Source organism: Anser brachyrhynchus, assembly GCF_964034855.1.
Source record: "Anser brachyrhynchus genome assembly, chromosome: 1".
In the NCBI taxonomy this organism is placed as follows: Eukaryota; Metazoa; Chordata; class Aves; order Anseriformes; family Anatidae; genus Anser; species Anser brachyrhynchus.
The window spans coordinates 113,980,941-113,996,891 of NC_137694.1; the positions used below are offsets into that span (position 1 = coordinate 113,980,941).

Here is a 15,951-nt window from a genome sequence, read left to right on the forward strand (position 1 = left end):
TAAATTCTTTGATGCCACCGTTATTTATTATATGAAAATTTAAATACTTAAATGGTGCAAGCAATTATGTTTAAAAATTAATATTCTCTTCTCAATTCCAAGAAGCCTTGTGGCTAGGGTATAGTTTTGGCCAGTCTTCCTTATTTGCTAGGATGCTGAGACTTCCTTGTCCGTTAAAAAAATAGACTTCAGCAGAATGAACAGTCCAAATCTACAACCAGACCCCCCTCCATCCTCATTTAACGTAACCTTAAAGAAATTAATGTATTTTTTAAAAATGCATGAAACCTGTCAACAATTTAACAGCTGTGAGCATTTACGTAAGGAAGGATAAAGGCCAAACTACACGGAACAGTAACAGTTTTACTTCCACTTTGTCCTTAACATCTTTTGTTATGCTTTAGTGTCACTTTATGAAGAGATAGCAGTACTGTGAAGTAATTATATTCCACAGTAGAAAAGTTGAGCATTAATTTTGATTTAATCAGAAGTAAAATCAGCTGAAGGATAACTGAGTTTATCTGTTCCTTAACAGTAGTCACAAAGAAATCCATTAAGCACCCTCAACTGAATATCAGACAGCCCAATTCCTTTTAACTGGTGTAATGATAGCCAGGTAGACAGGCGGATTTTACATTTTCAGTGTATCTGAAATTTCTCTAATGCTACAAGTTTTAGTGATAAAGTGCATCCAGAATCTTGACAAGACAGATGAGTTAATATTATCTTATTTCAATGTAAGGTTTAACCACTTAAATAGAGAAGACTTCCACCCAAACCTTTTAACATTTTCCTGTTCCTCTCCCTTTGTGTCTGAATCAGGAGCTTCTTTGTTTTCCATCAAAGCTTTATAAGTCTTTTGTGCTCGAACGATTTCTTTGTCTGCACTGAAGTGCACCATTTGTCTGCTCAGAATAGGAACAACTAAATTGAAGCTGTCAATTCTTTTGTTCAATTTCCTGATATCTTCCATAAATTGCTCACAGATGCGATTCCACTGCTTTTGCCTGTATGGCGTCATTGGCTCTCCGAGCTTACTTCTAGATGCCACTATACTCTTTCTTAATTGCTCGATAGTTTCCCGTATTTCCTTCTGCATCAGGATCCACTCTGGCTGGTACCCATTGTCTATCAGGATTCTGTTCAGGTTGTGAGTCATAGGATCGATATGCGGACAGTCTGAAAATTTCTGCAGAGGTTTTCCTTTCCCACTAAGGTTGTCAAAGTCTCCTTTTGCCATTGATTCCTGGATGAGGTCCTCAACCAACCGTTCAACTGCCTGAGTTATCTTCACCTTCTTGCTCTCTCTCACATCCTTGGCTCTCATAAGGTCAGTCGCGACGTACTGGCTTTCAAGTTTCTGCTTTCGGTATTCCAACACCTGCTCGGTAGCACGGTCCACTCGAAACTGCATGTACTGCTTTTCTCTTTGGCTTGGTGTTCCAAAACCAACACCTTCAAAGCTCAAGTAGTGTCTGTGCTGTGGTGCTTTTGTTTTGAACTGGTCTTCCTCCTCCTCTTCCTTATTCTCATTTGATTTCTTTTTGTTTGCCATATCGCTAAGCACAACTCTGTATGCGTCTTCTACTTTAATAAATGCTTCTGAATCTGCTGTGCTGGAACCGCTGTCTGGATGGTATTTTTTGGCAAGATTTCGATACGAATTTCTGATATCATCAAGGGAACATCCTTCCTCAAGCTCAAGAATTTTGTACGAGGCCTTGACATTGCTTTTAGGTTTGTAACCCGATAGCATTCTATTGCCACACATATAGGAGAATGGCTTCAGGATTCTTGGAATCATTGCTTGATGTGCCGTTAAATGATGCCCTGTGGTGTTAGTCAGCATAACACAAAGCCACTTCCTATTTCTTCAGATGCAGCTACATTATAAACAGTGACCTATAAACACATTTTTTTAAAATTGTAATAAATATGCTTTTTAAAAGAACTTGCATCATTTGTTAAAATCTTATCTTTAACTTGTTATATTAAAGAAATCCCTACAAAATTTCGAAACAGTATACAATGTACTTTCTTTTGCAGACTAACACAGAATTCTGAATTTCTTGTTGATTACTACTGAAATAGTATTACAATGTAAATGAAAATTAATTCACAATACAGCTTTCTCCTGGCATAGCAACAGCAGCATAGGTTTGTTTTGCACTGCTTACTTCGCAAAAGGTCAAAGCTTTATTGCCTTTCTGCAAACTCAGTGAAACATAAACTGGAAATGTGCTTTCTTGAGCAATAACTCTGCTGAAGCAAATATCTCCCCTTTCCTCTACACCGCTTCATCCAGTCGTCACCTGAATTTTCTCTTCTCATATATGAATGCCCCAAGATCTACTACCGGGTGCATTCTTAAAGGATTTCATTAAACTACCCCCTTGTTGTTTTTTTATAGTAATAACCTAAGTAGTGTTCAGATAAACTACTGTATCCCAGTAGGGCTCACAAATCCTAGCCTCCAATCTCCTTCATTTCTGCTACGTAAGGTTATACATCTGGAACTTGGAACGCATCAGTAGCAGGCAATGTCTCATTCTGTCAGGAATACCAGTGCTTCTGAGTAATTTTGGGAAACAGCAAAAGGAACACCTTTGGCAAATGACGGTATGTATTCATATAAAAAAAAATTATCAAAAGTAGAAAGATACACCCTATAGAAATCAGCTAACTACTATTCTTCATTGATGAAAAGTTCAAAGACAAAGGCCACATATGCTGATAGTGATAAAAAGTCTCCTTTTACAGATTCATCACTGGTTGCAACAGATCCTTTGCTAACTTCCTCTCCAAAGAGGAAACTGGATTAAACCAAGGTTAACTTGAGTTAAAGTAATGAATAATGTTTGTATGTTCTACGTACAACAAACTGCTTTTCTGTACTAATCCTTCTGGAAAGGAGATGTATGTGGGACTGGACGAAAGACTGGATCTACTTTGAATGTTTCCAATTGGTTTTGATACAGGTAAGGTATGAAATTATCAGCTTCTGGTTTTTATAATGGATATTACTGACATAACATGGTAAATAAGACACTGTTTTCTCTCCATGTAGGTGGTTGGCAAAGATCATCATTGTTCTATATGGCCATAAAATCCGCATACCTACTACTTAAATGGAAAATCAGTGAATACACCGTCAAAATTCAAAGTGATCAGAAGCAGAATTTCTCATAAATCCATTAATTTGACTTTAACACAGTTGTGCTTAAAAAACTATGGAAACTTGAAATACCCCTTGGGTTGTGGGCCGTTACCAAGTTCTGCTGTAAAGGATTAAATAAGACTAACATATGAGCAAAACTGTTTTGATTCAGACGGTACTCGTTAAATACACACCTAAAAAGCATCGCTCTTTTAAACTCAGGGTGCACTTTAAACAGGAACGAGGTAAAATATCACAGATGTCGCTTCACATCCAGCACTCCGGCAAAGCACCCACCGTACCGTTCGATCGGGACTGACTGCGGCCTCAGTCCTGCAGCAGCACGGGCTGGAGGGGGAGGCTTCGCTTCCAGAACCTTCACTACCAGGACCTTCGCCCTGCCAACGAGAACACCCCACTTAATACCGCGGGCCTCACCCCGCTCCGTTACAGGGCCAGGGGGTGGTTTTCATTCCCCAGCTGATGCAACCGTGCTGTGACCCACGGGGCTGAGTAGGGTGACAAGGACAAGGTCCCCCCCCCACAAGGCCCAAATCCCTCTCTCTCCACACGCACCCTGCTGACACCAGAGCCCCAGTAGCAGTCCCCCATTCCCCAACAACTGCTCCCCTTTTCCCCAAATGCTGACCCTCTTCCCCCGTCCTCTTTCCCCCCCCTCCTCCAGCCGCGGTTGTGTCGGGCGGGCGGAGGCTCCCCGCACCGCAGCGCGCCCCTTTTCACCCCCCCGCCCGCCGTTCCTCCCCTTCTCCCCTCACAGCACCGCACACCCGAGGGCTGCAGAGCGCCAGCAAGGAAGCCTGGGGGGCGGCAGCCCCCTCTGCCCTTCGCCCAAGGACGTCTCCCCCGCCGCCTGCCCTCACCCGAGCTCACCGGCGAGGGGAGCCCGAGGGCCGCCGGCCGGCTGCCTCGCGGCGCCATGCGCAGTGCGGGGCGGCAGCCACAAAATGGCGGCCGCGCGTTTGCTTATTGTGGGTTTATGTTACACGCACGCCTGTAGGTCTCAAACCCCTTTTCTGCCTTAGTTCTCCTGAGTGTATCCCTATAATTTGATGGCAAGTGCCTCTGTCGAGGCTTTCTCTCCCAGGCTTGCGAAACAGCCTTCCCCCGTGAGGTTTCCCTGGCATATTGGTAGTTTTCACAGCGTGCTCACTCCGTCCCTTAACACAGTTTGGTGTTCAAGCCTTTGCTGGGCTTGCCCGAAAAGGATGTGTAAGGCCAGCTGCGAGGCTGGAGGGGCTGTGATGTCTGGTGGGTTTGCTGCAGCCTCTGTGCCTGGCCCCGCTGGCTGCCAGGACGGCGGGGCTTCAGCTAACGAAACCCCAGGCCCCACAACCATTCAGGTCCATAGGCTGGAAGGGAGGGCCCAGATGCATGTAGTAAAGGTCCAGTAGTCAGAAGGCAAATTTTGTTTCCTCCCTGAGCACTAGCATCTATTATTAAAAGAAAAAGAAAAAAAAATAGACTTATGGGTTTAATTAGCGGGACTTGACGGGACATGGTCAAGCAAATTGCATATCCAGCCATTGAAGTGGTGGCACTGGCGCCTGAAGGGGATAAAGTATTGAGTGGTCTGCTTAATTTTACAGCTTCCAGCATTATACTCTGCTTTTCCTCTTACAGCTTTACCACTATACTATCTTGGTGAATAAATAACGCCGAAACACATTATTTCAGAGAGGTTATCTTTTATTTCCATTAGGAATCAGTTTTCTACATTTTTTATTTCAAATTTGCTTTCTGTAAAAGTCAGATTTTGAAATTAGAAGTTTGCATGTGTATTGTCTTTCTCTGCTGCATATCCAGTTCATCACCTAAGAAAATTACTTGAACAAATAATTGCATTATAAATTGACCAGCTGGAACGAGTACAAATTTAGATTATTTTCTTGAGAGAGATGTTTCAGGGCAGCAGGAATTCTGTTTCTGACTTAACACATCATACATCCTGTCCTATAAAAACAAATTTTGAAAACTTGCAAATGAGAGATACATTTTATCCTTCTTTCATCTCACAAGAAATAAGACTCTTGTTGTGGTATCTTGCTGTTCAGTCAGATAGAAAATGTAAAACAGTCTACAAACCTGAGGAAGGAAGTCTACAAATACTTGCTAAGTGATGCTTAAGATTTCTGTAGCATGCATGTCTCCATAAACCAGAAGGCTCAAGCACAGCATCTGTCCAACAGTACACAAGTCATAAATTGCACGGAATTTTTAAACAAAGTTCTGGATTTACTATTAAATTTGTTTTAGCGGTGTGAAAGAAATGGCTTGTTTCTCTGTTAATGTATTTTTTATTTCTCATTACCTGACTTGAAGACACAAAGATACTGTTTAGTGTTATGTTGGCATACTTTGATTTTGTTTTCAGTAATGAGTGGTGGCATTGCAAGCTTGTCAAATGTTAACTGAATGACTTCAGATACTACTGTGAAAGGATTAGGATGTTGAAGAGAATGGCATAGAAATCGGTAGAGAATAAAATATTATCCTTGATGATGCTTGTATTAAATTTCTTCTGAAGGTAAAATGGGTAGTAATTAAGGGGGAAAAAATTCAAATATGTGGTAGATATTAAAATAACCTTTACATATAAATCTAAGGATATATGTTATTGCAGAGAATAGATCTGTGGGAGTTGTGCACTGTTTTTAACTGGAAAGTTTCTGTTTAATTGTAGACCATGAAAGCTATGTTTTATTTTTACAAGTTGTCTTTGAGATTTTTTATCACTTCTTAGAGGATGTAGTATTGCTATTAACAACATGGGAACTGAGCAATGATCTCAGCTTTTTGATATCATGTTGTAACCTTTTTTTTTTTAGGGTTGAATACTATTAACATTGTAGGACTGATTGGTGGGGAAGAGTTGTTTTTGTCTTTAGCTAAAGAAAAATGGAAAGAGGGGAGAATAGTCCACATTGCTGAAGTCTTTGGGGAGGTCTGTTTTGAAGAGCAGGTGGCATTAGGGTGATTCTGCCAGGCTACTACTGTCAGACAGCATAAGAGGGACAGGGCAGCATGCAGGTCTGTCTGCTTCTTTCAGCCTCTCATCCTTATCCCTGGCTTTAGGAGTCAAAAGTCATTTGGATCTGAAGCAGGAGCAGAAGGAAGAACTTAAATCCATCTGGAGGACTCCTCAGCCTTTTGTGTGAACAAACTGCAGGGTCTGACACGGTAAGGATAGATGATTCAAGTGAGACATCCCTCTACACAACCTTTCTTTTAGAACTGTCTGTCTTACCAGCTTTCTTTTCATCCAGTATGCATTCAAGTTGTTTTGCAAAAAATGTCTTTAATGTCCTCACTATGATGTGAAATGGAAATGTACATTTTTTCCACAGGATAGGAGGCACTGCTTGGTTTCACTGTGTTTCCAGTTAGGAATTTGAATTTATTCTGCCTAATAAAACTTTGGTGAATTGTGAAATTATATGTAAGGGAAAAATAGTTTTGTTTTTAAAGACACTTTACTTTTTACTAATAACTGTAGTGCCTAGTGAAACTTTGTAGAGATCATGTTGATGTCTTTGTTATAGATATAGAGGTTGTAACCCTTTTCTTTTAAGCTCACGGCACCTTCATTGTGACTCCAGAATTATTTGTCAAGCAGTAACAAAAGACAAAGGCTGACATTTTGTGAAGTTACGCAGTATTAAGGAAAAAGAAAGAAAAGTCTTTTGTAAGGACATGGGTCTGGCAATTGATAGAGTATTAAGGATATGCTCTGTGTTTATATGCATAGAATGCAACACCTAAAACTTAGAATTTCAGCCAAAAACAAGATTAGCAGTCTCTTAGATAATCCACAGCAGTCTATAATTCCCTGGGACAGCATACCCGAAGTACTTATATTGTACTTGGACAATTTAATAACTATGAAAATATATAAAGTTAAATTTTATTTTGTTGATGTTAGGTTAGGACATCTTAATACTGTCTTGGGAACTAGGAACATGGTTGTCGATGTATTGCACGCAGTTTGGTGAACATCTTTTCTGAAATATTATACCTCAGTGTCATACATTTAGCTTCTGTTTGCCTTTGGAAGCTATTTAATGAACTCAAACCAATGGTCATGATTTCCTGGGAAAAGACTGATGACATTGCCTGCAAAGCTGTTTTTTTATGGTGACTAATTTATTATCAATTTCCTGGGTAAGGACTGGTTTATGCCAATAGCATCTTCCCTAAAGGTCAGGTGCTGAGATTGTTTTTCTTTCTGACATTTGTCTACATTCAGCACATGCAGAAAAATTAAGTTTGCAGATGTGAACTGTGGTGGGTATGATAATATTTCTGAAATAAATCAAAACTAATTTGCCTAGAAATATTACTGAGAAACTGTTTTAAATGTCAGTGTGGTAGTGAAATTAGCAGTCGTTCTTTTATTGGGCATGCTGTTCTGCTCAAGTTACCCTCTTAGCAATTGTCAAAGTATAAAATCTGTTCTGAAAACTGTCCTTGCTTTTTATTACTGAACATGTTTACTACACTCATGAAAGTTCCTAGATTGACCGCAGTGCTCAGTTTGAAATATCTTGTAAGTTACCTAGAGCATGTGTATGAAACTTTCTGTTCTGTCCTGTGTGGTTGTGTGAAGGACATGATGAGACCTAGTCATGACAAGATTATTTCAGCCTGACTACTTAAGAGAGGAAATCTTGACTATGCTGAAACAACTAGAAGAATTCTCAATGATTTCATTGTGGTCAGTACTTAAACCAAAATGTGAATGCTGCAGCCATCCAGTGATGCTACTGGTGCAGTCACTGTGTTCTGATGTCTTATAGATACCTTTCTGATACAAAGTGGATTGATATTACTTACCATCTTTTTCATATATTTTTTGCTTATTTTTACGTGGGTTTGTGAAATAAATAGGTAATGCTATACATGATAACTTTGGGTTTGCACAGGCTAATGGCTGATCGGGTGCTTGTGATCGGCAGTGGAGGGAGAGAGCATGCGCTGGCCTGGAAGCTGGCCCAGTCCCCACATGTAAAACAAGTGTTTGTTGCTCCAGGAAATGCAGGAACAGCTGACAATGGAAAAATTTCCAATTCAGGTAAAAAGGGGGGGAAAAATCAAATACCATACCATGCACTCAGTAGTACAGATGTGGAAATTGAAACAAAACTGATCACATTTATATTCAGTCAGTAGAAGATAACAGTTATTCTTTTCTTTTACTGGTACTACGAATTATTTAAGGAATTTATATATATATATATTTTTCTGTATATTTTATTTCTGGATACTAGAACTGCCTAATGAAGCACCACATTGTATCTATTTTTAGCCTAGCTTCTTAAGATAGCAAGGCTTGTGCAAGCCTGTGTATTTCTGTACCTCATCTCTTTCCTCCTACTATTATGCTTGAATTCATTGACCAATGTAATTCAAACTTAGCAGTGGAATAGAAGTCTCAGAGATACTACCTGCTGGATAGGAACTGCTTTGGTGTCTGCCTAGGCTGCTTGGCTAAATTTAGTTACATCGTTCACTGGCATTGATTAGATCTTTGCGCAGATCTTAAGCCTGAGTTTCCTTATGCACTTAAGGTTTTATTTTTAAAATATTTTAGTCTGTTATGATAAGCAACTTCTAAAAGTTTATACCGATTACACATAGCAAGTAGAATGCAGTTAATAAGTTAGTGAATGTGTATTAAAAACAGCAATGCAAATTGGAAATGTTCACTTTTCATTTTGGACTTTATTATTATTATATTATTTGTTTTACTTTGCCCTTCATGGTCTATGGTCTCTTTCAGTATTTTAATCATACCTCTAAGAGAGATGGAACACTGATACTCTCACCTTCCATCTCTTATTTAGGCTTTGTATGGGTAACTTAATTATATATCCTTTTCCTTTTCAGCTGTATTAGTGAGCAATCACACTATTGTTACCCAGTTCTGCAAAGATCATAATATTGGGCTTGTGCTAGTTGGACAAGAAGCTCTTCTGGCAGCTGGTAAGTCTGGAGGAAATTATCTTGGCAATAAAAATCAGCTCCTTGCATCTTGCTTTAAAACGATCTCCTTAGGATCATAACACACAGACTGACTTAATTGAACTGAAGTGGAAGAAAATTTGGAGTATCTTGTAGATGTAAGTTAAAGGCCCCTGAAAATATTTTGCTGGATAGCAGTATGCTGCTTTTTACATGTTAGAAATCAGCAGGGGAAATCATGCAGGATCACAAATCAGTGATGGTTACAAGTATTCTTGTCTTCCTCTGCTTTTGGCTATATAAAGAGTTTTCTTGCAATGGTCCTAAAATTGCTGCTGCATGCAACAGTACCCAAACCATCACTGACATTTATTATAATGTAGTACAGTAAGATCTCCATGTCTTAAATAGGGAACGGAAGTACCAAACTGTCCTAACTGTAGCCATGGGTTGGTAACTGTGACAGGGCTTAGTAATACAAAGAGCTAAAGACCTCTTAAAACTAAATAACAAAACAGATAATTGGATATTCAGAACCTTATTTTAAGGATGAATTCGCTGTTTGAGACAATGAAATGTGTTAACAGACTACTGGAGTGGCTATGTAGTGTTCATTTTGTCAGAATGATGATTCCAAAGACACAGCTTGATTCTTTTGCTATTTTTGATAATTAGGGATTGTCGATGACTTGCGAGCAGCTGGAGTTAGGTGTTTTGGACCATCTGCAAAAGCAGCCCAGCTAGCATCCAACACCAGCTTTGCCAAAGCCTTTCTGGATCGACACGGGATCCCAACAGCAAGATGGAAAGCCTTTACCAATCCCCAGGAAGCTTGTAGGTTTATTATCAGGTAAATATTTGGATACTGGAAACTCCTTTATCAGGTTATCTATGTGCTTAGCCTTCACCCATGATAGTTACCTAGAACTAGTGAGTTAGTATTTTCTTTTCAACTGTCAAGCTTTTCCAGTAGCTACTGAATACTTTTGAATCAGTTTTGTGATAAAAGACAGATGACAAAGGTGCGGGATACTTTAAGAGCTTGATTTTTCTCTTCACAGATCACAGGTCTTCTTCCCGTTAATTGGCTTCTTCAGGATACTGTTTAGCCATTTAAAATAAAGAAATGTGGCACAGAAAAAGATTTAAATATATTTTTTTGTAAGGACAGGAATCATTTCTACATCAACAGAAAACAGCTACATATCTATAGGGTGATTTGGGAGGGGCTGGCCAAATACTCATAACTTAAAAATAATACTCTTATTTCTTCAGGGACACACAGCATCTCTCTCTACATGTAAGAGAAATGCAACTGGTTATCTCTGCAAGTGCTTTGAACAGTAATGCCTCTGAAGTCATGGGGCATCCTTTGGTAGAATAACTTCATGCTGTGGCTGTTTTGGTCCAGTGTCACAGCACCTGCTGTGTTCAGCTACAGAGGTCCATGTTGGTCTGTGTGTTGGTTTCACAAACTCCTTGTCTTTGCTGTTACATACTACATGTGGTATAAACTGACAGAACTATTTAAAAAACAAACAAAAACAAAAACAACACAACAACCTTTTTACTGACTTTGTTCAATGCTATAACAGCATCGTCTGTATTATGACCATATAGAAAAACAGAACAACTACTTGTATGTTTGTAAGTTTGTAAGTATGCCTAAGACTTTAAAAACAAAACTGTATCTTAGGTCAGCATATTGAGCTGTGGAATAAAAGAGCTCTGTGTGAACCTACTTTGGCTGGTTGTAAAAATCTGGGGTTGTGATTTATCCAAATATAAATCACAATGTGGAAAAGAGGAATAAGATGTTTCAGAAAATAGACTAGTGTGATGAATCAGCTCTTCAAAAGCGACATTTCACTGTCCACAAGCTGGAGATAAGTGAATAGTTAAAGTGTAGTTAAAATATGTTATGCTGTCTTTTTCTTTTTTTTCTTTTTCTTTTTATCCTTCCCTCCAGCCTTATTTTAAGAGTAAGCAAAACAATTCTGTGGATACAGTGTTAATCCACTAGGGCTAATGTATCCTTTATGTGCCAGACCTAACTCAGCCTTAACCTTACAAGCCTAATCAGAACTTCCATAGTGGTTTGTAGTTTTATGTACTGTAATGTGGTGTTCTGAGCCTGTAAATCATCAGTGAGTTCATCTTTCCAACCCTATGACAGGAATAAAATAGTAACCCAATTTAGGGAAAAGAGGAAGAAACTGCAAGGTGTTAAAGTTAAGTGTCTTGTTCAAGTGTATGCACTGAGTTGGTGTCAGAACCAACAACAGATTTCATGGATTTCCAGTCCTCAGTCCTGTGCTGAGGGATATAAGAGCCCATTCACATCCACAACAGGATGGACTAGCAGGGAATGTACTTTTCTGATGCATTATTCTTCAATTCCTCTAAATTCCATTTAGAAAAATGGAAGAATATAGGGAGAATCGAGCTTAAAAATGTGCCTTTCACTGCATGTAGTAGGGATGACTGAATCTTACTTTTGCTTTTCTTTAAAGCACAGACTTTCCTGCACGAGTTGTACGGGCGAGGGGCCCTGCGGCTAGAAAAGAAGTGACTATTGCAGCCAGCAAGGAGGAAGCCTGCAGAGCTGTCCAAGAGATTATGCAGGTGGAGAAATCTTTGATTAAACAGTGGGAATACCATTCACCTAGTTGACTAACAACAAGGTGAACCCCCAGATTGAATCCACCCAGCTTCTGCATTAGGGTTGGAAATTAGGGTTGGCTGCATGCTTTCTGTCTGCATGTCTGTCAGATTTGATCACTGTGGGATTTTCCCCCTGTTCCTCATCTTTATGGGTACTGAGGGGTTTCTCATCTTTGCCCTCATACAGTGGGGACTGAACAGGACTCTGGGGAGCTTGTGACTGGACTCTTGTTCCCACACTAGGTCCCATCTTCCTGCCCCTCCAACTTTTCCTCTTTCCTTTGGCTTCTGGGGCCTGATAAAAGGTGCATTTCAACGTCTCTTCATTACCTCCAAATTAGATTCCATTAGCTTTTCCCAGCATACAAGAATTCAACCAAGCTGGTGTTTTTCATATCCATTGTCTTTTCTGTTAAAATAAAATAGAAGATTTAGCCAGTAGATGCTATGTTTACTGACTGACAACTTTTTGTTTGTTTGTTTGTTTGTTTGTTTTTGTGCAGGACAGGATGTTTGGAGAGATGGTTGTCATTGAAGAACTTCTTCAAGGGGAAGAACTTTCTGTATGTGATCAGTGGTGTGGTTATGTGCTTTTATTCCTTGTCATTATTGCTGTGCTTTATGCATAAACACAAAAACATATTGTTTCAAATAGTTTTGTAGGTTTTTTTGATTTATTTGACACTAACATAAATAAATAGGGAAGGTAAGCAATCTGATATCATACTAATCAATGTACATCATCAGTGAAATTTTCTTTTACATTAGCCATAAACCTGCAACACTTTTTAGGTGGAAATTGATCTTTTTTTCCTAAGGTGACCTAAAACGTGTTTGTATGGACTTTGTCTTGGTCATTCTTGTTACATTATTAATTTTGTGCTAATACTTAGTGTCTACTTTAGCACTTTTCTTGCTATGGGTTATTGCTTGGTGTCAGGATAAAACCTAAGCATGTATATTATATGCCATGTGAAAACTGAAAACAAATTCTTTGTGTTCTGCACTGAGAATGCCTCACACACATTCAGGCCCCAGATTTGCAAACACAGATGTTTAACTTCAAACATACTCAAAATATGAGTAATTCTGTCAAGCCGAGGAAGGCTATTTATGTGACTTACGGTAAGCATATGTCTAAGTCTTGCCTGATAGGTCAAGATCTAGTTCATCAGAAAGGAATTCTTATGAGGGCCATAATTTCTCTTGACCATTTGAAAATAAGAAAGAGAGCTTAGTAAGCTTGGAGCAGAATAAATGGATCCCATTGCTTTTTAGCTTTGATTCCTACATTTTAGTGGCAGATCCCAAAATTTACCTCAGTCTGTGACCAGTAGTGTTAACTTCCCTTAGGACAGGATGTCGTCACTGTTTGCTGTGTCCTGTGCCTCTCTTAACAGTGCCTGTGCTTCACGGATGGTGTCACTGTTGCCTCAATGCCTCCAGCCCAGGCCCACAAACGATTATTGGATGGCGACCAGGGCCCAAACACTGGAGGGATGGGAGCCTACTGCCCAGTTCCTCAGGTATAGCCGTCCTCAGCCCGCAGGAAGGCTGATCACACACCTGTGGTTAATACACCTTTAGGGCCCAATCTTGTTTCTATCACATATGCTTAATTTCTTCTGGAATTGATTGTTGCTGTGCTTGTGTAGGAGTAACACAGGGTTCAAGCTTCAGTTGCTGTTCTTTAGGATTTTGTGAGCTAGTGTTCTGAGGAATACTCTCATTTACCTTTTTCTATTATTCCTAAACTTGGAGTTTATTTTTTCCTTCTCTCTAAACTTGGTGTTTACCTTTTCCTTCTGTCTAAATTTGGTGTTTACCTTTTCCACTGCTTCTAAACTTTGTGTTTCTCTGCTCATATTAGCATCACTTGAAATGTCCCTGCAAAATTTCCTGCTTGTCTGGAGTCTTTGTCTTGAATATAACCGTGGATTTATTTTTGTTAGTTCTTAAAGCCAACTGCATTGTTCTATATATGTTGCTTGAGTGTATTATTAGTGTGTTTTTCTGTAAGTACAGAAACAATCTTACTGCATACAGCCCAAGTTTTCAGTGTCTCAAACCTTCTTAAAGTTGGCCCTCTAAAGAAAGAAAGAAACAAAAAATCCTGGGAAACAGAGCATTGGTGTATCTGTCCTTCAGGCAGCAACACCCTAAAGGAAGGAGCATATTGGATGAGGGTGGGACTGTGGGAAACATAGCTGAGGCATTCACTTACTCCAATCCTTCCAAGTCCTATAAGCTAGTCCAGCAAATGTCATCACCGTCTCAATCAGTTTGATGTTGATCATCAGGTTCCAGAAGTTCTTCTAGAGAAAATCAATGATGCTATCCTTCAACATGTTGTTGATAGTATGAGACAAGAAGGAGCAGCATACGTAGGTGAGTAAGCATTAAACTGAAAAACAAGGTAAAGTCCCATCAAGGTCGGTTTCATTGTTAGGGATGGCTTTTGAATTCCAAATAATCTTTGTCAAAAAATAAAAAATCACTTTTCATGCAGTATTAAGCCTCACTGATTTGTTTTGTAGCTCATCCTTTGGAGAGAAGAACTGTCTTCTTTTCTTCAGATGACATTTCAGGAGATTTCTTGTGCCTGCTTGTTTTTTCTTTTTGTACAGTGCAGGCTAACAGACATATTTCTTATTAGCTATAAAAAAACAAAAACATCAGTCAGAATATGGGAGGCTTGCAAACTATGTGGGCCCTTGCATTTGATTGCTATGACTGTTACTTTTTAAAATAAATTAATCTCATTAGCTAGAAAATACTCAATCTGAATAATACTGAGCTATAAAACATACTGTAATTTTATTAAATTAGAACAGTTTTTAAAACAGTTGCAACCAGATTCTTTGTAGGTTGAGGTATAATATGTACTTCAGTTCAGTCATACTGTTCACTTCTAGATACAGCAATGTGAGTTTTCTTAAGATCTTTGTCTTAAGAATGTTTTGAAAAAAGGAAGAAGATGCTCACAGCTGTCACTTTATGACAATGACTTCTTGGTAGGGAAGACTATCAAGATAACACATGAGAAGAGTTGTGTCCCAGTCTTGAGAGACGCAATGTATTCTCTGCTATTCGGTAACATTTTTATAATGCTCAGTAAGATTTTAGTGTTGCAGTAAGAAATGAGTATGTGTTGAGCATTTTTAGGATGATGCTGGAGGACCTGATGCTTTGTGGGCTTAAATATTTAACACTTGTTATTCTCTGGGGATTGGTTTTCCAATTAGACAATGAAGGGCCCACTTTAGATCACCATATTCACATGTGTGTTGCAATAGAAATCATAGAATATCAGCTTCAGTAAATATTCATTTGTTTTTGTTTATTAGCAGTGGTCATGAATTTTGGTTTGGTATTTTTGCCTGAATACAGTTACATATCTATATTTATGCATTACGGTAATACACTCAACGGTAAGAAAATTGCAAGGTCTACATAATGGTGTTTTATGGGAACTGTGGTTTTTTTTCATCCCGTCAGTTCCATCTGATCTCTGAATGCCTGCAATTAGAGGGCTGTAGCAGAAGGCAGAACTTGACTTTCTGATGCAGCGAGGTTGCTTTCCATTGTATTCAGTCTAAAATGTGATACAATATTCATCATATTGCTGCTAGCCACTTTGCTGCTTACTGTGGATTTATTATGACTTGTATCTAACTGCTTGCTGAATCCCTGCTCCTAATTTCTTACAGTTAGCAGAAATAAATATTATGTTTCATTTAAAAGAGTTCTTAAAAAATGAACATTTAAATTCATTTGCTTGATTATGTTCTTTCTGATCAGGTGTGCTGCAGACAGGGTTAATGCTTACCAAAGACGGTGTGAAAATTTTAAACTTTAAATGTCAGTTTGGTGACCCTCAGTGCCAGGTGAGTGACAGATACTGGAAGCTTATATGCGTCTTTCTTTTGCCTCTGGCTGTTATATCTTACCTCTCGGGAAATATGCATAAAATATTTGGATTTATGTCTTCCTTCCCTCAACATGCAGATCAGAAAGAGAATGTCTTAGATGATGTATGAGGTAGCTTAAAATTTTAGCTAGGCACCTTCTGTGAATTACTAGTTAAAGTTATTTTAAGTTAAAGAGCTGTTCCTTCAATTTTATTTTTCTGGGTAAAAGTGTACTGGGAG

General features: G+C 39.0%; 2 protein-coding genes across 12 annotated transcripts in view; one reads left to right on the plus strand and one right to left on the minus strand.

The window, feature by feature from the left end:
* On the minus strand, positions 1 to 4,184 carry DNAJC28 (DnaJ heat shock protein family (Hsp40) member C28). 10 transcript variants are annotated; one of them, XM_080560219.1, is made up of 3 exons: positions 4,049 to 4,184; positions 3,460 to 3,555; positions 1 to 1,902 (listed from the first exon to the last, which is right to left on the minus strand). In XM_080560219.1, the coding sequence occupies exon 3, from the start codon at positions 1,847 to 1,849 to the stop codon at positions 728 to 730; it is 1,122 nt and encodes a 373-aa protein (XP_080416345.1). In that variant the 5' UTR covers positions 1,850 to 1,902; positions 3,460 to 3,555; positions 4,049 to 4,184; the 3' UTR covers positions 1 to 727. The 10 variants fall into 10 exon arrangements, with proteins under 10 accessions (XP_080416345.1, XP_080416341.1, XP_080416344.1 ...); XM_080560215.1 differs by having other exon boundaries at positions 3,352 to 3,555; XM_080560218.1 differs by having other exon boundaries at positions 4,039 to 4,157.
* The window catches only part of LOC308179611 (trifunctional purine biosynthetic protein adenosine-3-like), a 26,013-nt gene continuing 14,168 nt past the window's right edge, over positions 4,107 to 15,951 (plus strand). The window contains exons 1-10 of one of the 2 annotated variants that reach the window (XM_080560085.1): positions 4,107 to 4,171; positions 6,251 to 6,355; positions 8,098 to 8,246; positions 9,062 to 9,157; positions 9,812 to 9,986; positions 11,650 to 11,761; positions 12,304 to 12,363; positions 13,201 to 13,326; positions 14,101 to 14,188; positions 15,602 to 15,687. In XM_080560085.1, coding sequence (XP_080416211.1) covers positions 8,102 to 8,246; positions 9,062 to 9,157; positions 9,812 to 9,986; positions 11,650 to 11,761; positions 12,304 to 12,363; positions 13,201 to 13,326; positions 14,101 to 14,188; positions 15,602 to 15,687 — 888 coding nt within the window. In that variant the 5' untranslated portion in view covers positions 4,107 to 4,171; positions 6,251 to 6,355; positions 8,098 to 8,101. Of the gene's footprint in view, positions 4,172 to 5,752; positions 6,120 to 6,250; positions 6,356 to 8,097; positions 8,247 to 9,061; positions 9,158 to 9,811; positions 9,987 to 11,649; positions 11,762 to 12,303; positions 12,364 to 13,200; positions 13,327 to 14,100; positions 14,189 to 15,601; positions 15,688 to 15,951 lie in introns of those variants that run through there. The other variant, XM_080560084.1, reaches the window with a different exon arrangement.

What these genes read in the sequence shown, in the direction of transcription:
- DNAJC28 (XM_080560219.1), bottom strand. Translation starts at nt 1,849, where the DNA reads ATGCTGACTAACACCACAGGGCATCATTTAACGGCACATCAAGCAATG.